The 19222-nt window shown below is 39.0% G+C and overlaps 1 protein-coding gene across 5 annotated transcripts in view; it reads left to right on the plus strand.

Annotated features, from left to right (window-relative positions):
- Positions 1-11527, plus strand: part of USP45 (ubiquitin specific peptidase 45) — a 66386-nt gene extending 54859 nt beyond the window's left edge. For all 5 annotated transcript variants that reach the window (XM_084796541.1, XM_084796544.1, XM_084796542.1 and 2 more), the window contains 4 exons: positions 607-704; positions 5690-5776; positions 7591-7744; positions 8434-11527. In XM_084796541.1, coding sequence (XP_084652667.1) covers positions 607-704; positions 5690-5776; positions 7591-7744; positions 8434-8564 — 470 coding nt within the window. In that variant the 3' untranslated portion in view covers positions 8565-11527. The remainder of the gene's footprint in view (positions 1-606; positions 705-5689; positions 5777-7590; positions 7745-8433) is intronic.
- The last annotated feature ends 7695 nt before the right edge of the window (positions 11528-19222 follow it).

Raw genomic sequence — 19222 nt, forward strand, 5'->3', positions numbered from 1 at the left:
ATGCCTGAAATCCTAGCACTTGGGAAGGAGAGGCAGATGCATCTCTGTGGTGTACATAGTGAGCTCCAATACAGCCTGGACAGCATCATGAGGACCTGTCTTTAAACAAAAACAAAAACAAAAAACAAGGTGGAGAACTGATTAGGAAAGCTGCCACTGTCAAACCTCTGACCTCCACATGCATGTACACAAAGTGCATTAACACCTCTCTCAAACTTCCTGCAACATGACAACACACATGCGTGTGCACACACACACACATATGCATACACACACACACACACACACAAAGGAGTTTCTTTAATATTTTTTAAATATGGTATAGCCAGGTATGGTGGTGCACACTTCTAGTCCCAGCACTTGGGAGGCAGATCTGAGTTTGAGGCCAGCCTGGTCTACAGAGTGAGTTCCAGAACAGCTAGGGCCACACAGAGAAATCTTAACCTCCTCCTCCCCACCAAAAACAAACAAACAAACAAACAAACAAACAAAAAACCCACCTGAAAACATGATGCAATACTATTTAAATAGCTTTTATGTAAATGTCTACCATGTTATAAGTAATACATTCAGTGGAATTTTACAAGTACATTTATATTTGTGCAGAAAAGAAAGCAGGAGGCGTTTATACCAATGCCAGGAAGCAGCTGCTCATATCTGCTGTCCCAGCTATCCTAATTCTCCATCTTAAAAGGTTCCACCAGGTAAGAGGCCATTTCGTAACCCTGTAATTAGTTTCAGGATATGGTTGCAGAGCTCTAAGTGCTATGAGAAATTGTTAAGCATTAGACAGTGTTTCCTGGAATTAAAAAAATATGATATCATGTGGGATTTCCTGTACTATGGAAAAATCTTGAATAACATTATTGAAAGGGAGGGCAGGAGAGATAGCTCAGAGGACAAGAGACTGGCTGCTCTTCCGAAGGTCCTGAGTTCATGCCCTCTTCTGGCGTGCAGGCACACATGCGGGCAGAGCACTATATACATAAATAAACAAATAAATCTTTAGGAAAAAAATTAAAACATTACTGAAAGTGGTAGGAACCTAAGCAATGTCTTGAAGCGGCGTGTGGTCACAGGTATGTTTTAATGGAGGCTAAATGTTATTAAGAAGAAATACAAGCGGGGTGCACTAGGGAGGCAGAGGCAGTCAGATCTCTGTGAGTTCAAAGCCAGCCTCGTTTATAGAGCAAGTCATGGACAGCCAGGGCTACACAGAGAAACCCTATCCTGAATACCTCCCTCCTCCAAAGAAGAAGAGGAAGAGGAGGAGGAAGAAGAGGAAGAAGCATTATTATTACAAAGAGCAAAAAGACAAAGTCCACACAACTCTCTGAGCTCTCATGACCTGGCAGAGATAGTGTTTGGACTAGCTGTGTTGACTAGGGACCAAGCAAAGCAAGGAAGGAGGCCTTAAATGTCGGTGCCGCACCGTAAAACACCAACAACCAGACTTCTCGAGATCTTTACTCAGGATTAAGCTCAGTGGGAATGGCCCTGAAGAAGGGAAGGGCCAAGCTTAAGTACAACTCAAGGGCCAATCAGCTCATGCCAGGTGCCACCTCCTCATAGGTCCGCGTCAGAGCAGGACTGCTCGTCATCAGATCACCAGTTACCCTTGCACAGCCTTTTGCCATATAAGGACTTGTTTATCTTAGAGAGCGCTCGCCGTCGGGATGGCGGAAACCTGCGCTTTGTTAAGGTGCAGCACCTCTCGGCTCTCCACACTTAAACCCTTAAGACTTCAATAGGAGGCAACCTAGATGTTTTTATTGTTAAAGAGAAGCTCACCTTCCTGTAACTATTTATGAGCTTAAGCTTGTATCTTGTTCAGTGGGATTTTGTTTTTCTTTCTGGTGTTTGGTTTGAACCCAAGGTTTTCTAGTTGCTAGGTAGGTGCTCTGCCATTGACATGACTTCCCTGTTTTTCTTTTAAATTCGAGACAGTCTCAGGTTGTTGCCCAAGCTGGTCTGGAATTTTCTGTGTAGCCTGGGAAGGCTTTGAAATTGTAATCTTGCTCTGGCCTCCCAAGCAGCTGTGCCACCAGGCCTGACTACTTTTTTGTTTTTAAATAACTTTTCAATTTCTCTGGAAGAAGAAATAAATATAGACTACTAAGTACTGTAACTTCTTTTTGTTAAGCTACGGCTTTTGTTGTTGTTTGTTTGCTTTGTATTTTAAAATAAAATTAGTAATCAAGGACTAGGTAGCTACCTCAGTTGGTAAAGGGTTAGAACAGGAGGGGGAAAGGAAGAGAAAGGGGAGGGGAAGAGTTAGGTACTTGTTAGTTATTAATGCTCAGGCCTTTAATCTGAGAAACTAGGGAAGGAGCAGGGAGAAACTTTGAGTCCCAGGACAGCCAGAGCCATATAGCGAAACCTTAAGCAACAACAACAGCAAAAACCAAAATGAAAACAAGCAAAAAAAAGGCTGGTGATTCTCCATAGCTAATGTTACGGAAACATGGTGGAGATGTGTGACCTCATCTCGTCTGTATGCCTGCCGAATGCTGAAGGTGCGTCTCTACAGGCTACGAACAAGGAAGGGCACGCCAGATGCAGAAATTAATTTGTTTTGTATTTGGTACTTGCGTTCTTGCTATGAACAAGTTTAAAAATATTTATGAATCCTTTAGTCCCTTCTTAATCTGAAGCTGGATGTGACCTCAGGGAAGCCACACCCTTGCTCCCAAGGCTTAGAAATGGTGGGGACGAGTTCCTAAGTGATACCTAACATTTTGTTTCTTAGTATCTCTAGAATCTTTTTTTTTTTAATAATTTTTTATTTTTAAAAATAATTTATTCAGCCAGGTGTGGTGGTGCACACCCTTGATCCCAGCACTCGGAAGGCAGAGGCAGGCAGATTGCTATGAGTTCCAGGCCAGCTGGTCTACAAAGCGAGTCCAGGACAACCAAGGCTACACAGAGACTCTGTCTTAGAAAAACCAAAACAACAACAACAACAATAATAATAATTTATTCAGACTACATCTCATTTGTATCTTCCCATCCCCCCCTTCCCCTATTCCCCTCCCCTAGACCTCTGACAGAAGGGGACTTCCTCCCCGGCAACAACCTATCAGGTCTCCTTCGGATAGCCTGCTTCCCCTTTCTCTGAGTGCTGCCAGGCCTCCCCACCAAGAGGAAGTGATCAGATTGGGGGTACCAGAGTTCATGTCAGAGGAAGTCCCGCTCTCCCCACAACCCTAGAGAATGAGCTGTCCATTGGCTGGATCTGAACAGGCGGGGGGGGGGGGGGGGGGGTCTAGGCTTACTGCATGCATTGTCCTTGTTTGTTTTTATGTAGTAATTTTAGAGCTATATTTCAGAACCATACACAACACTTAAGAACAAACCTCAAACTGACTAGAGATGTTTGTCATAGACATACTAACTGATTGCAACTATGCAGACAACTCTTAAAGTCTGATAAGAAAGATGCTGGCCCCAATAGATGAGTGCAGGGCTCCAGAAGAGGGAGTACAAATTCCAGTAATGTAAAACAGAGGCTCATCCTTTCCAGATAATTAAATGTCTTTTCGTAACTGCAATTTAGCAAAGATACAGAGTCTAAAGGAAGACCTTGACACGCGTGTGCCAGCAGTGGGAATCTGCATTGGTAACACCGCCTAGAAGTCAGTAATGGTGTCAGGTGATGTTTTAAGTTAAGCAAAGGCACTTCCATAATTAATCTCACTTCTAAGAACTCGCTGCATTGAAATAGAGATATACCCAGCAGAGCCATTTATCTTATAGATCAAGCCAGATGGCAGAATTAGCATCTAGTGTTTAGGACATCTGATTTATAGTTTAATGACCAGGGGAGAATCGTTCTGTTAAAAGGAAAACAAAAGGCAAGAGACTGCATATGTAATGCTAGATATTTTCTAAGAATTGTCCCCTAGAAAAGGATTCATCCTCTAGGCCTTTATAGATGCCTTTCTATGTGGAGTATTTACCAAGAGTCTTAGAGAGACTGAGGAGAACAGACCAGTCTGAATAATCTCATTGCTGGTATTGGATGCTTATAAAGGTTGTCTGATTTAAAAAAGAAAAAAAAAAAAAAGAGGCAAAGAAATTCCTGCATGTGATCTTGTAATTTCATGTTAGCTATGTGAATCCTCTTAATGATCATATGGGTCTGAAGAGATGGCTTAGCTGATACAGTACATGCTCATGTAAACATAAACAAACAAACAACTGGTCATGGTGGTATATGCCTGAAATGTCACCCGGGGAGGCAGAGACAGGCTGATCAGCCAGTGTGCCTAATTGGTGAGTTCTAGGCCAGTAACAGACCCTGTCTCAAAAAGGAAAGTGATGACACCTGAGGATTGACATCCAAGCAATGGCACCAGAAGTTGTCCCCAAGCCTCGTATACATGTGCACATCTCCAGTACATGCACACATGAACAAGTGTACCTACATGAAGAAGCTCGCACACATGCACACATGTCCCTTGGACAGCATTAGTTGGTATATTTTGACAAAAAAGTGTTTTTTCTTTAAATAAAGCTCAGAAGTAAAATGAGACAAATATACAGTGAAGTTATGTGATTGGTAATGTCAGGAAGAGAGCGGTGATGTCAGGGAAGGTGGGGCCTGCTTTGTCTCTGCACAGCATTCATATTTAAGCATCTTCTCGTTTCATCTGTACCCTTTCACTTCTACTAGTGGATCGATCTGTTTACAATTTTTACATTTTTATTTGTGTGTGTGTGTGTGTGCGCGCGCGCGTGCATATGGTGGAGGCGAGAGGACAGCTTTTGAGAGCTGGTTCTCTCCTTCCACCTTGGGTTCCGGGGAGCAAGCTCAGGTCATCAGGCTTGCACAGTGAGTACCTTTCCCTGCTGAACCACCTCGCCAGCCCTCAGTTAAACTTAATTACCATTACACAGTGGAGAACACACATTTTTAAAGGTAGCTTTGGAAATAAGATTTTTAAACAGAAAAATAAGAGTTTTCTTAAGATCATAAAAGTCCATTTGATGTAATATGTACCATTTACTTTTATTGAAAAATAGTGCAAGTGTTCAAAGTCTTTCATTGAGTATCACTGAGTTTTAGAAATGAAAATCCATTTGTACCCATTTTCTGCCTTGGCCTAGATGAGGTTGCCTACATTCGAGTTTATTTATTTATTAAGATTTATTTCTTTATTACGGATCAGTATTTTGCCTGCATGTATGCCTGTATGCTGAAGAGGGCACCAGATCTCATTGTAGGTGGTTGTGAGCCGCCATGTTGTTGCTGGCAATTGAACTCAGGAAGAGCAGCCTGTGTGCTTAACCTGCGAGGCGTCTCTCCAGCCCTGGAGTGCATCTGTAACAAGTCATTGAGTTAGGTAGTCTTGAATCTCGTTGAGTACATTTCCATGACAGTATTTGTCAGTGGATTAGCTTTTAGTACATTAAATTTATATTGCTATTAATTGTTGTAAAAACCACAGAGGAAGTAATTGTTAACCTTATTGTTCATGGTAGAAAAAAAAACCTCATGTGAACAAATAACCTAATAACAACATAGGAAATCTAATTTTTAATATGTGAAAATTGCAGACTATTATTAGTCATGTCTTATTTATATCTGTGGAAATAATAACTTCTAGAATTCTTCTTTTGGTTTTCATTAACATAGTACTTTAAACTAACTTTTGTTTTACTAAAAATTTTATTTTGTCCTTTTAAGGCTGGCTTGAGTCTTCGTAAAGTAAACAGACATGTAGACTTTCCACTTACCCTTGACTTAGCACCATTCTGTGCTGCTACCTGTAAGGTATGATATCTTAAGAAATTTAATTAATTTCCAAGTGAAATGCTTAAAAGCATACTGTTTATGTTCGTAAGACTATGATTTTGTTTTATTTAAATAAGCTTTTCTTCTTGAATGAGTCGCTGCGGCTTATTAATACAGCAGATGTGGCTTTGGTTCTTTGAAAGATGAGTAAGGCATTAGGCATGGTTCAGAACCATCAACGCTGCCTGTTAAGTAATTAGCAAACGATATGATGGCTTTGTGTCTTCCTGTTCCTCTGAGCAAACCAAATAACGAGCTATAGTTAGAGCACTGCGGCATCTGTGAAGGTCTGTGTCTTTTGCAAATCAACACACTGCTGCATTATTTTCTTACGCTGTTTCACACAAACTGCTCCTAGTTACTTACCAGCTGAGTGCAATAGGTCTGAATTGCTAATGCCTTACTAACCAGGTTTACAACTGTTTGCAAGTACTTACACATCAGACTTGTGCAGGCAAAACTGATGAGCATTTTATTGAGCAAAACAGTTCTACAGTAATAGAGTGTCATATTTATGATTACTGGCCAGAAGTCCAGGTTTTGTGGTATGTCATAGAATACTTTACTGCACTTAATAAATCCAATACATTGACTAATTGAATTTAGCTTTTTGGTGAATCCAATTTGTTTGATGTGGAATACCAGCTCTATCAGTTGCTAACATTCATTACTCACATCCATTATTCCTAGAAGTAATTGATAATACAGCAAATAAGAATGAGATTTTGTAAGCTCTATGTTTACTTTTTAAGAACATTGTGTTTTTGAAAGTACCTATTCTGCCAGGCATGGCACATGGCTTTAATTACAGCACTCCAGAGGCAGAGGCAAGCAGATCTCTGTGAGTTCAAGGCCAGCCTGGTCTACAAAATGAGTCTAAAGACAACCAGGGCTGCACAGAGAAACCCTGTCTCAATAAACAAAAAAGAAAGGACGTATTCTAAAGAACTTCTGACATACTTGAAAGTAGACAGAACAGTACTGAACCTCCGTCATGCGTTTCTAAAATCTGTCCTGTCTCATCCCCTTTCCTCGCCCACATGCTTCTCTGCACTGTCCTCTGTTACTGCTTTGAAGAATGTATCATTTCATTATGTATGCCTAAAGTAGAATCATTGCTCTATTCTCTTTTTCTGTTTTTGTTTTGTTGTGTTTTTTGTCTTGCCTATACTGTTCTGAACTCATGAGCCCTCTACCCCAGCCTCTCAAGTGCTTGCATCATCCTAACCACCATATATTTCCCTCCGTGGGTTGCTTTTTGGTGGGTGGGGATGGCAACTGACTCAAGACATCACACATGCACTGAGCTATATGCTCCTGGCCTCTCTCCCATTTTAACACAACCATTGAGTGTCATTTAATATATCCTCCATACATTTAGTGTTCATGTTTCCTGTGCTCTTACACATGTGATTTGTAAAAGGAATTAATATTCAAGTCATTTTAAAAAATCAGTATAATAATTAAGATGAATTGGAATACAAGTAAATATCAATAATGTTAATACTATTTTAATGAATTTTTTTTTCCTTTTTTGTATTTTGCCAAAATTTAGTTTTTAGTGATTATCCCTTTGTCATCATTGTTTTCTACATGCAGGCAGTTGTAATTAATGAGGATTAGATAAATTAGGGTTTGACAGTCTCCCCTGACTTTTTGTTTTTGTAATGCTGTTGCATAGTGGGCATTCTGTTCATTGAGGATCTCAGTATGGTTTTAAGAATACATTTCTCTTATGCACTTACTTTTTACGCAGTTTCACTAAATGTACTTCTTGCCCCTTTGTTTGAAAGAATATAACTGTGGGAGAGAAAGTTCTCTACGGTCTCTACGGTATAGTGGAACACAGTGGCTCAATGAGAGGAGGCCATTACACTGCTTATGTGAAAGTGAGAGTGCCCTCCAGGAAGTTATCCGAATCTATTACTGGAAGGAAAACCGTGCCAGGTAAGCCATCCTATGCTGGTGTGATCCACAAATATTGTATTTTCTGACTATGAAAAAGTGTGTTCTTAATTGTTAGCAATGTCTGGCTAGCACAGTATGTACATGTCACTTCCTCATCTGCCTTTAAAGTAAAGCAGCCTGGTGTGGTGGCACATGCCACCTGTTACCCCAGCACTCAGGGAGGCAGAGGCGGGCAGATCACTGTGAGTTCCAGGACAGCCTAGTCTACAAAGTAAGTCTAGGACAGCCAGGGCTACACAGAGAAACCCTGTCATGTAGGAGAGGGGGGTGGGGGTGTGGAAGGAAGGAAGGAAGAAAGAAAGAAAGAAAGAAAGAAAGAAAGAAAGAAAGAAAGAAAATGAATGAATGAAAAAAAATAAGACAAGCTTCTGTGGAGAAAGTGACCTTCCCCATTGTAATAGTTGAGTAAGGAATGTGGGGTTTTTCTGTTTTTGTTTTTGTATAATAAAGAGTTGGTGTCTGGGGCAGGGCGTCTGGGTAGAGGTAGTCTCAAGCAGATCCAGACGGGTGGAGACAGAAGGGGGAGCAGAGTACAGGAGAAGTTGGGTTAACTTAGTAGCTAGCGGAGAGACTGCCCCAGTAAAAGGCCAACAGCTTTAAACCATATAGATGTGCTCTATTACTAAAGCTCTATAAATAACTATAAATTGTACTTTCTGTTCTGCTAGGTTTGAAAGAAGCTGATAGTGAATTGGGAGGCCACTGGGTCCATGTCAGTGACACTTACGTGCAGGTGGTTCCAGAGTCAAGAGCGCTGAGTGCACAAGCTTATCTTCTTTTTTATGAAAGAATATTATAATTATGTTAATTGTTAGCTCATTTTTATTTCAATGCTGCAACCATAACCATAATATGTAATATGTCTTTGCAGTCTTTAGGAATAGTGCATCCTTCCAGTGTTATTTAACTTTTTCACCATGTGATGAATCCTTTAAAAATAAATTAATATATTAGGTGGTGGTGGTGGCACATTCCTTTGATCCCAGCACTTGGGAGGCAGAGGCAAACATCTCTATGAGTTCAAGCCCAACCTGGTCTACAGATTCAATTCCAGGATATCCAGGGCTACACAGTGAAACCTTGTCTTGAAAAACAATACAAATTAATTACTTTGTTAATGCTTTCAAATCTATATATTCTTAAATGTAAAAACATGTTTTATGTTAATTTTCATGTCCTTGGAGATTCCCCCTCAAAAAATTTGACAGTAATAGAGAAATCCTCTTTATGATGTGACTTATCATTACAGCATTCAGAGATGATGCTACACTGAAGCATTCTATAATACACTGTTTCCTAATATGACTTATCTGAGTAGATGTATTATATCTCATGGTATAATGTACTTACTTTTTATTTTAGCCTTTTAAGATCTTGGCCCTGTTTTGAATCATAGTTTACATTTTTATGTGCTTGTTACTTTTATAGTAAACATTGAGGTAAATTTATAACTATGAAAGAAAAATTGTTCATTCTTCTACCACTCCACTTAAAATCATCTCAGGGCTATACAGTGTATGTGCGTGTGTGTGTGTGTGTGGGGGGTGTTACTGTATAGAAAATATTACTAGAACAGTCTTAACTAGTGCCTAATGTAATATAATTATATTTTCATATTTGATGTGATTTGGTCATGTAAAAAGGAGCCAATGTAATTTTGGCCATGTAAGTTTACAAGTAATGTCTTAATTAGTTTATTGCTTCGAATATTTGAAAGTATTGAGATATTTGCAGTTTACTAAAGAGAATTTGCAAGTGATTGGTTAAGGCCAAAATAAAAATACAGAGAATTGTAACATGAAGATTTGGCAATTAGAAGTTTATAGTCTATATAGGAACACAGGATACTTTAAAGTTTAAGGATGTCTTTGGACTATAAACTATCAAATTATATTTATAAATAATAGGAAATCATATTCTTATAGTTAGCAAAGGAATATAATACATTTTTGACTTCATATATACTTCAATAAATATTAAACATGGTTTTGTCTTCATAAGCATCATTTAAAGGTTCAGGTGGATAGCTGGGGACAAAGTTCAGTGGCAGAGCACTCACCTGGCCTGTTCAAGGCCCTGGTTTCATCCCCAGCAGCACAAGTAAAATATTTGAGTGGGAGCGGCTTTTACTTTAATGGGGCACAGAGCTGCTATTTCTCTTCCCTTTAAAGAATTAAGTAGTAACACAGGATAGTTTCTCCTTGTAGAAATCAAATGATTGTACTGTGAAAACTTTGCATGAGAAATATTACTATCCTAAATTTTAAGTAATCAGTGAAGTGGTTCACTGACACATGGTGTTGAATCAATACGTAAGGGACTGGTTCAGTATCTTAATCATCAGTGCCAGTGTTTGATTCTGTGGGCAGATGTGAAAGGAGAGAGGCTGTAACCTGTGCAGTGCAGACCTTTAGCCAGGATTAAGCCTTCTTGACATATGTAACATTATAAAGTCACCAGCGTTACTCTTGATTCGGAGATGGGTAAAACCGACTTGTTTAATGCAGAACATTTAAAATACCATTGCTTAACTTCTGTTTTTAAGTTGTGGAGGAATTTTCAATGGTAATTCTCTTGGTTTTTTTTTTGTTGTTGTTGTTTGTTTGGTATTGAAGATCTGTAGAGCTAGCTCTGTTGTGTCCTCTAAAGAGAACTTTGCAGTGCTTTCTGTTTCATCAGACATTCAGAATTTACTAGCCATTGGCATGGAAGATTCTAGCACCAGAACAGTGAGATAGAGAAATAATTTATTTGTTCAAGTTGGTGTCTTGGTCATAGCAGTTATCCTCACCAAACAAATGTAAATAGCTTACCTTTTTTCCTCCTGGAAAAGACATACCTGGCCTGTATAACAGTATTTTATCACTCTTTAAGATGGAAAAACTGAAAATCTGTATGATTTTACACATTATCCTAGTAGTGACATGCAAATAAAATCTTTATTACCTAGTATTAACTGAGGAGATTTTGATGTGTATTTTTTTTATTGTTTAAAGTTTGAGTAATTTTTCCTGCATTCTAAAAATGGAGGAAAATGGTTTGATTTTGATACCTAGGAATTTCTTATCAAGCTTATGTAATAGAGAAAGCTCACTTTAGTCCACACTTAAAATTTTGTTTTTATATTGAAGTTTCCAAAGTACATTTGTAGGAATTTTAAACTGTGAAGCTATTGTAGTGACAGTAGTTTCCAGATTACCTCAGGAAACAGTGCAAATAAACAAGAATGTTTACAGATCAACACAACTACTTAATGTTTTGGCACAGTGCATTTGAAAGGTAAAAGAAGTTTTCAGCTAGATACTGGTTTACAGGGTACCTCTAGCCCCAGTTCTCCCTAGATTTTCCATGTTTAAAATGATAAAATTTTGATGATATGCCGATTGTGTGAATGTTTGTGACATAAACAAATATACATCTGTATTTAAGGTTTATTATTTAATATTTAAAAATTATATGAAGACTATCCACTTAAGTGGTCAAGGAAATGATCACTGTTATCAGCTCAGAATGATATATCAAAGAGCTATATCTAACAATTCTTAGCTTGCATGTGTGAGTAAATAGTAATTTTATGCTATAGTTTAATAAAATTTCCTGAAGATTTACCTGTGAAATGTCACTGCACATTAAATTTTTGTAGTACAAAATAACATCCTGCCTACTTTCATGAACTTTATACTCAGCTTATTTTTTTGCATGACATCTGATCAAACAAGCCTAAACCAAATATGTTCAATAAAGTCAAGCTTTTAAATAGTATCCATTGCATTATTGGGAAAATGATTTCTGTATTAAAATGGTTTTGTTCATTTAGAAATCATCAATTCAGATGTGTTTAAAAGATAAATGACTGTTTTTCAAGTATCAGTAATAAATTCACGGCATCATTCTACTCTTTTATCCATTTTTACAATGTTTTAAAAATATCCATATAGTTTACTGAGGATTATTTTGTCATTGCTGTATGTATAAACATCATAATAAATATTAAGTTCTTATGTTAACAGATTGTCCTTGAAGTTTTGCATTATGTTATTAACAGAATATTATATAAACATTGTGTTTATGCTTATTTTAGTCCCCTTTGCTATAACAAAATATAATTTGAGGACCTAATGAACAAAAAATTTTATTTCCTCCACTTTCAGAAGTCAGAAAGATCAAGATCAGTACACAAACAGACCCACTATCTAACAAGGTCTACTTCAGATTTTCTGGTCATACTATCACAGTATTTGTTCACCTGGCTAAAAGGAAAAAGGAGCTGTATGATTATATTTATGAGGGATTCGCGTCCATCACCTAGTCATATTCTGAAGACCCCCCATTCACACAACTTTCACATGAGGAGTTTGAGAATGTGACATAAACATTTAGTTCATAGCAGCCTTCATATTTTAGGAATGCACTATTTAAACAACAACAACAACAAAACACTGTCACCAGTCTGGTACTGGGGATTATATCAAGCTTCCACTGAGTCCCTCAGTCCAGAAAAAGGATGTTGACAGGCCGGTTGTAGTAGCTGCCTGAGGACAGTATTCAACCTATCAGCTATTTCTCAGAGCGACCGGAGCTATTTAGATAGACACACTAGGAAATATGTATGTCCATGTTTGTTTAAACTTTTTTTGGAGTCATGAAGCTTTCTGGGGTTATGATGAGGTTGTATACTTTTGTTTTTATTCGATCATTTAACAAGTGTTTACTGAATACTTACCTGCTCTTTGTTTGGCATTAGGGATATAGCAGTGAACATAAGAAATCACTCAAGAAGTGGGAGTAATGAGAAAAATATGTCAAGTGACAGGGCCTCGGTTATAGTAACACTATAACCAAAAGCAGCTTCGGGGGGGGGGGGGGAAGGGTTTGTTTTCTTTACATTTCCACCTCACAGAAGGAAGTCATGGCAGAAGCTGATACAGAGGTCCCAGGGGAGTGCTGCTATTGGCTTACTCTCCAGGGATTGCTCACTTGGCTTCCTTAAAGCACCCAAGACCAGGCCAGGGATGGCATCACTCACAGTGCTCTGGACCCTCCCCTGTCAATCACTAGTTTGAAAATGTCAGACAGACTTGTATATCTTCTGGAGGTATTTTCTCTGTTGAGGCTCCTTCCTGTCCTGACTCTAGCTTATGTCAAGCCAGCACATACATGTTTTGTGGGAAAGATTAAGCTTTGTCACAGGTGGAAGCAGTCTTGGCGGGCTTTACCCTTGGGGCACACCATGAATACCTTGTAAGAGACTGTTTGGAGCCTTCCTGGGCTTGGAATTCAGGAAGCCTACCTGGGAACCCCACCGTGGCTATTGTTTTCCTAATTGACCCTCGAAGGGAGAAGGAGACCGCCCTTTGCATGTGACTGGGAAAGTGGTGGGAAGAAAAACAACAGGTTGAGAGAAGGCGAGGAGAGAGCGCGGAGAGAGAGAGGAACGGACCGGACCAGCTCGTGGGTCAGAGAGACACCTAAAGACCTATCCCGTGGAACGGAGACTGGAAGGTTCATTCTTTTGTCTCTTTAACCTTTTTTCCTTCTTGTGTATGCTAGTTGGGTTGTATAATAAAGTTTAATTGTTAATAAGCAGAGCCAACATGTTTAGTAGTGAAGTAACCCTGTGGAGTACAAGGAAGGCATTTACAAGATGTCTCTGTCCCTCTGCACCCTTCTAGTCTCTAGTCACTCAGCTTTTTAGTCATACTTGGCAACACGATGACTCCCTTTTCAAGGGTCATAGTCCAGGTGAGTTTATCCACCAAAACCAGGTTTCTAGAGTGTGTTTGGTCATGTCTAGGTGTTGTTTCTGCTGCTCTGAAGTTCCAGGAGCGAAATGGTTATTTTTTCCACATACTTCATAAACTGTTGCAACAGTTATCAGTACACATTTTCATTCAGGAGAAGAGAGAATGGGAACTAGTACCAAGATCTTTTACTATGGGTGTAAGTTAGATTCACTAGACTTTCCTGACTCTAGATTCCCAGGAGGTTTGTTGGCAATTAACATCATTGGCTACATTTCAGTAGCTGTTGCAAAATATGACATACTAACAAGTTGCACAGCCTTTTAAAAAGATAATTTCCTTGTGCTAATCTTGAGATTTGCCAGAAAATCAACTCTACCATTTTGGGCTAAACTTAAGGAAAGCTTTATTATATATTAAATACTGGCCAAAAGATGGACTTTGGTCAGATCCATTCCTCATAATTTCCCACTGAGAATGGCCTCCAGCCATATGTTGCAGGGGCTTATAAGGACAAACCTATAGGCCACCATACTTTCCTATAAGGCTTTGTTATTTCCCAAGAACTACAGTTCCCAGCATTCCAGGAAGTTACCTGGTTCCTGGGCAGGTGGGGACTTACAGGTTCATTTTGGGCATTACAGTTGATGAGGAGCTATATATATTAGTATATAATTGTGATGGCTGTTCTTGACTACATCTGGAAGGAACTACATTCTACAAATGGAGGGCACACCTGTGAGAATTGTTGCTTGGTTTGAAGTAAGTGAATCCATTTCTAGTCTGGACCTTTGAGGTAGGAAGACACAAGTCTTTACTCGGACCTTGAGGCAGAAAGACATGCTTTAATCTGGCCTACACCTTCTGATGGACCTCCTATACAAGGACATGGAAGAAGAAAGCTTTTGCTCTTTGCCTGTGTGCTCTAGCCTTGCTAGCAAGCCCATCCCATCACTGGCATTGAAGCTTACTCTTTGGAATTCCAGCTTCTACAGAAGCCCAGCTGAAACACCCAACCTCATGGACTGAGCAACTTCTGGATTCTTGGACTTTCCATTCATAGCTAGCCACTGTTGGACTAGCTGGATCACATCCTTTAAGTAATTTTAATAATTCCACTCATATATGTACAAATATATGTACACACATATAGTGCACATATATATTCCATATGCATATATGTGGACAGTATGTAGAATTTATACACACATAGGTAACACACACACACATGTATATATGATAGAGAATCATTCTGTAGGTTCTGTTTCTCCAGAGAATTACAACTAATAATAATTGCATATTCTTTGAGCCAAGTTTCTGGTTTTCTTTATTTTTCTTTTTCTTTTTATGTGTATGGGTGTTTTGCCTATATGTGCATCCATGTGTCTAGGATAGCCAGAAAAGGGCATCAGATCCGTTGGATCTGCTAGAGAGGTGTCATATAGGTGCTGGGAATCAAATCAGGTCCTCTGGAAAAGCAGCCAGGACTCTTAACTGCTTAGCCATCTTTCCAGCTCTAATTTTAAAGTTAAATTCATTTAAAATCATTAAAACTCAGCCTGTAGCAAAAATCATGAGGATTCAGACTTCACAAATACTTTAGAAATCTTTTCAATAACTAAAAGCAATAGAAACATAATTCCTTTTTTTAGAGTTAAAAACAGATGCTTAAGGGTAAAGCTGTGCTTTTCTTGTCTTTAGACAATATAGTATAGCAACTGTTTACATAGTAGTTTATACTGTTTTAGTTATGTACTGCATTTACAGAGGAACTGGGTTCCAGCTCACAACTGTCTGGAACTACAATTTCTGGGGATCTGACAGACTTTCCTGGCCTTTGCCTGCATCAATCACATACATAATCCATATGCATACATGCAGATAAACATACTCATACTAATAAGAAAAACTAATGAAATATTTTTAAAGGCTTTTATGCTTATTTTGTACAGTTCAAAAATCCAACTTCAGCTAGTTGTAGTAGTGTATGCCTTTAATCCCAGAAATCACTGAGGAGGCAGAGGCAGGTGGATCTGTGAATTAGACACCAGTCTGTTCTAGATACAAGTTCCAGGAAAGCCAGGGCTACATAGAGATACATAGTTAAAAAAGAAAAACAAAAACAAAAACAAACAACAAAACAATCCTTCAAGGATCAGAAGATTAAAAAAAAAAGTTTTTATTATCTTCTGTTTTAGTTCTCACAAACCATCTAATCTTTTCTGATTTCTACCTTCTCCTTGCCCAGACACACAGGATTTATTATCTATCTATCTAAGCTATCTTATCTTGTCTATCTGTCTGTCTGTCTATCTATCTATCTATCTATTGGTTTTTCCAAGACTGACTATATATATATCAGTTTTTCCAAGACAGGGTTCCTCTATGTAGCCTTGTAGACCAGGCTGGCTTCGAACTCACAGATCAACCTGGGTTTAAAGGTGTGCGTCATCCTGTCCAGCTACATAGAAGGTTTTAATGTGTGGCCCAGTCTGGTCTTTAATGCCCAGGCTCAAGTGACCTTTGGGCCTCAGCCTCCAGAGCAAGTCAGACTATAAGAATAGCCCAAGAGGCTCATATGTTTGACTAGTCACCAAGGAATGTCATTATTTGAAAGAATTAAAAGAACCAGGAGACATGGCCTTGTTGGAGGAAGTGTGTCGCTAGGGCTCAGCTTTGAGGTTTTAAAAGCCCATGCCAATCCCAGAGTGTCTCTTTCAGCCTATGGATCAGGATGTAGCTCTCAGCCATTGCTCTAGTGTCTGTCTGCATGCCCCCATCAAGATGACAATGGACTAAACCTTTGAGACTGTAAGCAAGTCCACAACTAAATGATTTCTTTCATAAAAGCTTCCTTGGTCATGGTATCTCATTGCAGCAATAAACACTGACTAAGACAAGGCATGTACGGCTGCACACATCTCTTCTTCATACTGCCTTGTTAAATGCACCCAGTAGCACCTAGTGTCTAGTGGCTTGCTTTGCAAACTTTTCCATTAGCTGGAAATTCATCATATATAGGTTAGGGTGAATATCAGTTAAGATCAGCTGGAAATTCATTATATACATTATTGCCTCACAGGTTATGGAGAGTATCATTTAAATCCAATGTTCTCCTGTAGCAGCATAACGTAAAGGGATACATTTCTAGACACTAATGTTAGTTGTTACATCTGTCAACCTCCTTCTAATGTAATGCATATTTTGTCAAGGGGATGCTTTTTGTTCAAGATAAGTAGCTTTATCCTGTATTAGCAAATGACTCAGCAGCTTACTCTGTGGTTATTGTAAAGCTTTCACCCGCACTTTCTGAATCTGCAGCAGCTGAAAGCACGTGGCCTGGTGACCAGGTCTCACAAGCATATGCACAGGTGAAGGGAGAGGACATTCCTGAGCATTCTTCAGGGGCGCGTCTACCTTTGTGTTTGAGTCATCAGGGTCTCTTAATGACGTGGAACTCAGTAGGGGCTAGGGATCTGCCTATCTTCCTCACTTCCAGTGCTGGATTTACAAATGCACACCACAGTACTTGCTTTTTTTTTTTTTTTTTGCACGTTTTTTTTGGGGGATTAAACTTAAGTAAATCCTCTTGCTTTACCTTCCAGCCCTATAAAAACAAACAAACAAACTTGATTTTAAAATTCTGTTAATCATCAAGAGTAGATAGGATAGTCGGGCGTGGTAGTGTACAGCTTTAATCCCAGCACTCCGGAGGCAGAGGCAGGTGGATCACTTTGAGTTTGAGGCCAGCATGGTCTACAAAGCAAGTCCAGGACAGCCAAGGCTACACAGTGAAACCCTGTTTTGAAAAACAAAACAAAACGAAAAGTGGATAATTACAGTACATAATAACCAAATTATAGATGATAAGATACCAAATTGTATATGATAGCTACTCAGAACTTTAACACAACAGCACATATTCTGATAAAATAGCATTTGAAATCCACACACAGGAGAAATGTGTTGTGGTGACATGTGCCTATAATCCCAACATTTTTGCTGTGACAAGAGGATTATTAATTTCAGCCCAGCTGGGTCTACACAGTGAGACCCAGTCTTAAAGCAATTCATATTAAATCAAGTCCAGATCAAAGCATACACTGTAATGTGTCTGTTTTCTCCCTCAGGTTGTAATGTTACATGGAAATCCTAGACTAGAATACTTAGGGAAAGGAGAAATGAACTGTAAAACTCACTTTCTATTCTGATATAGTGACTGCTCAGAGTATTAAGCTGGTACCAAAGAGCACGATGAGGAGGCATTTAATAGTCCTTCCCATTTAGATATCCAAAATGACGAGCTTACACTGGTGTCACTAGTCAAAATAGTCAACCACTTGACATTGTAAACTTTTCTACGTGCTAGGTAATATGTTAGGCCCTTGGAGGGCAAAAGTTCTCACCCAAATATTGGTTTTAATTTTACTAGAAAAATAGAAAATAGTTGCAGGACGATTACGGGGAAGAGGAATTATTCATGATGGCCTTGCTAATCCAATCAGATATCACTGGGATAAGTTTATTTCTCTGGTTAGAATGTTTCTCAGGGAGGTGGTGCATGGTGTCACATGATTTTAATCCCAGCAATGGGGTGGGGGTGGCAGGTGAATTTCTGTGAATTCTTAGTTATGCTAAGTGGACATAGTCAACTACAGCTTTCCTTTTGAATCTAGTACTAACTTCATAAAAATTCACATCATGGTTTTGCCAGATAATTGGTAATTTTCACCACGCCATCCCCCAAATTACATATTGAAGGCTAAATTTGAAGTCAGCAGGGGTTTATCTAGGAGGATTTTATTCTAATAACACAGGCTATTTGTTTTTCAAATGATTACTTTAAGAATGACAGAATTTCTTGCAAAGGGCATTCAGATTCTCACATCTACCCATATTTTCCTTAACCAGCCAACTAGACTTGTTTCTAGAGTAATTTGATGTTTCTTGTGCACAGTTCCCAAGTCAAAGACTTAAGATTCTTGGTGTATTCTGAGGATGGGGAAAAACACAGTTTTTGCCTTAAAGGGAATAAGAGCGAGCTTATTGTGCAGCCATATTTGAATGATCATGGCCCAAGGAACACTAATTTAGGTTATGCCAATTCCATGTATAAGATGGAAATGGTTTCAGGATTATTTTACAGTTTTAAAGAACAAAGACAGTCATAAATCAAGGCAAGCTTAAGATACATTGGTGTGTACATCACACAAGAAGTTACAGTAAGATGCTATCTGAAAACATTCTTAGCTTTTGGGTTGGTGGAAACTATGAGTCAGCTAAGTTAAAAAGTTCCAAAAGGGCTGGAGAAATGGCTCAGTAGTTAAGAGCACTAGTACTGAAGTTCAGTTCCCAGCACCCACACGGCAGCTCATAACTGTCCATAATCTAGCTCCATGTGATTTGATGCGTGCTCTCTCTCCTTCCCCTGCCCCTCTCTCTCACACACACAGAGACAGACAGACATGCATGCAGGCAAATAAAAATAAAAAATAAAAAATCACTTTTTAAAGTTCCAAAGGTTTTTATCTATTAGTCACAGGATGGTAGCTCCAATACAGAGGTTAGCAAGGACCAGCTATTTGGTGGGCAAAGCTAAACCCAGTTTGGGTAATTAGCCTCTGGGCCTGTAAAATTCCAACTTCTCCACATCATCGCAACTCTAATCAATCTTTGCAGACAGCTTCTTTCCCAGGATTCTCCTTCACAACTTTCT

This window comes from Acomys minous (assembly GCF_964271855.1).
Source record: "Acomys minous genome assembly, chromosome: 1".
NCBI classification, from domain to species: Eukaryota; Metazoa; Chordata; class Mammalia; order Rodentia; family Muridae; genus Acomys; species Acomys minous.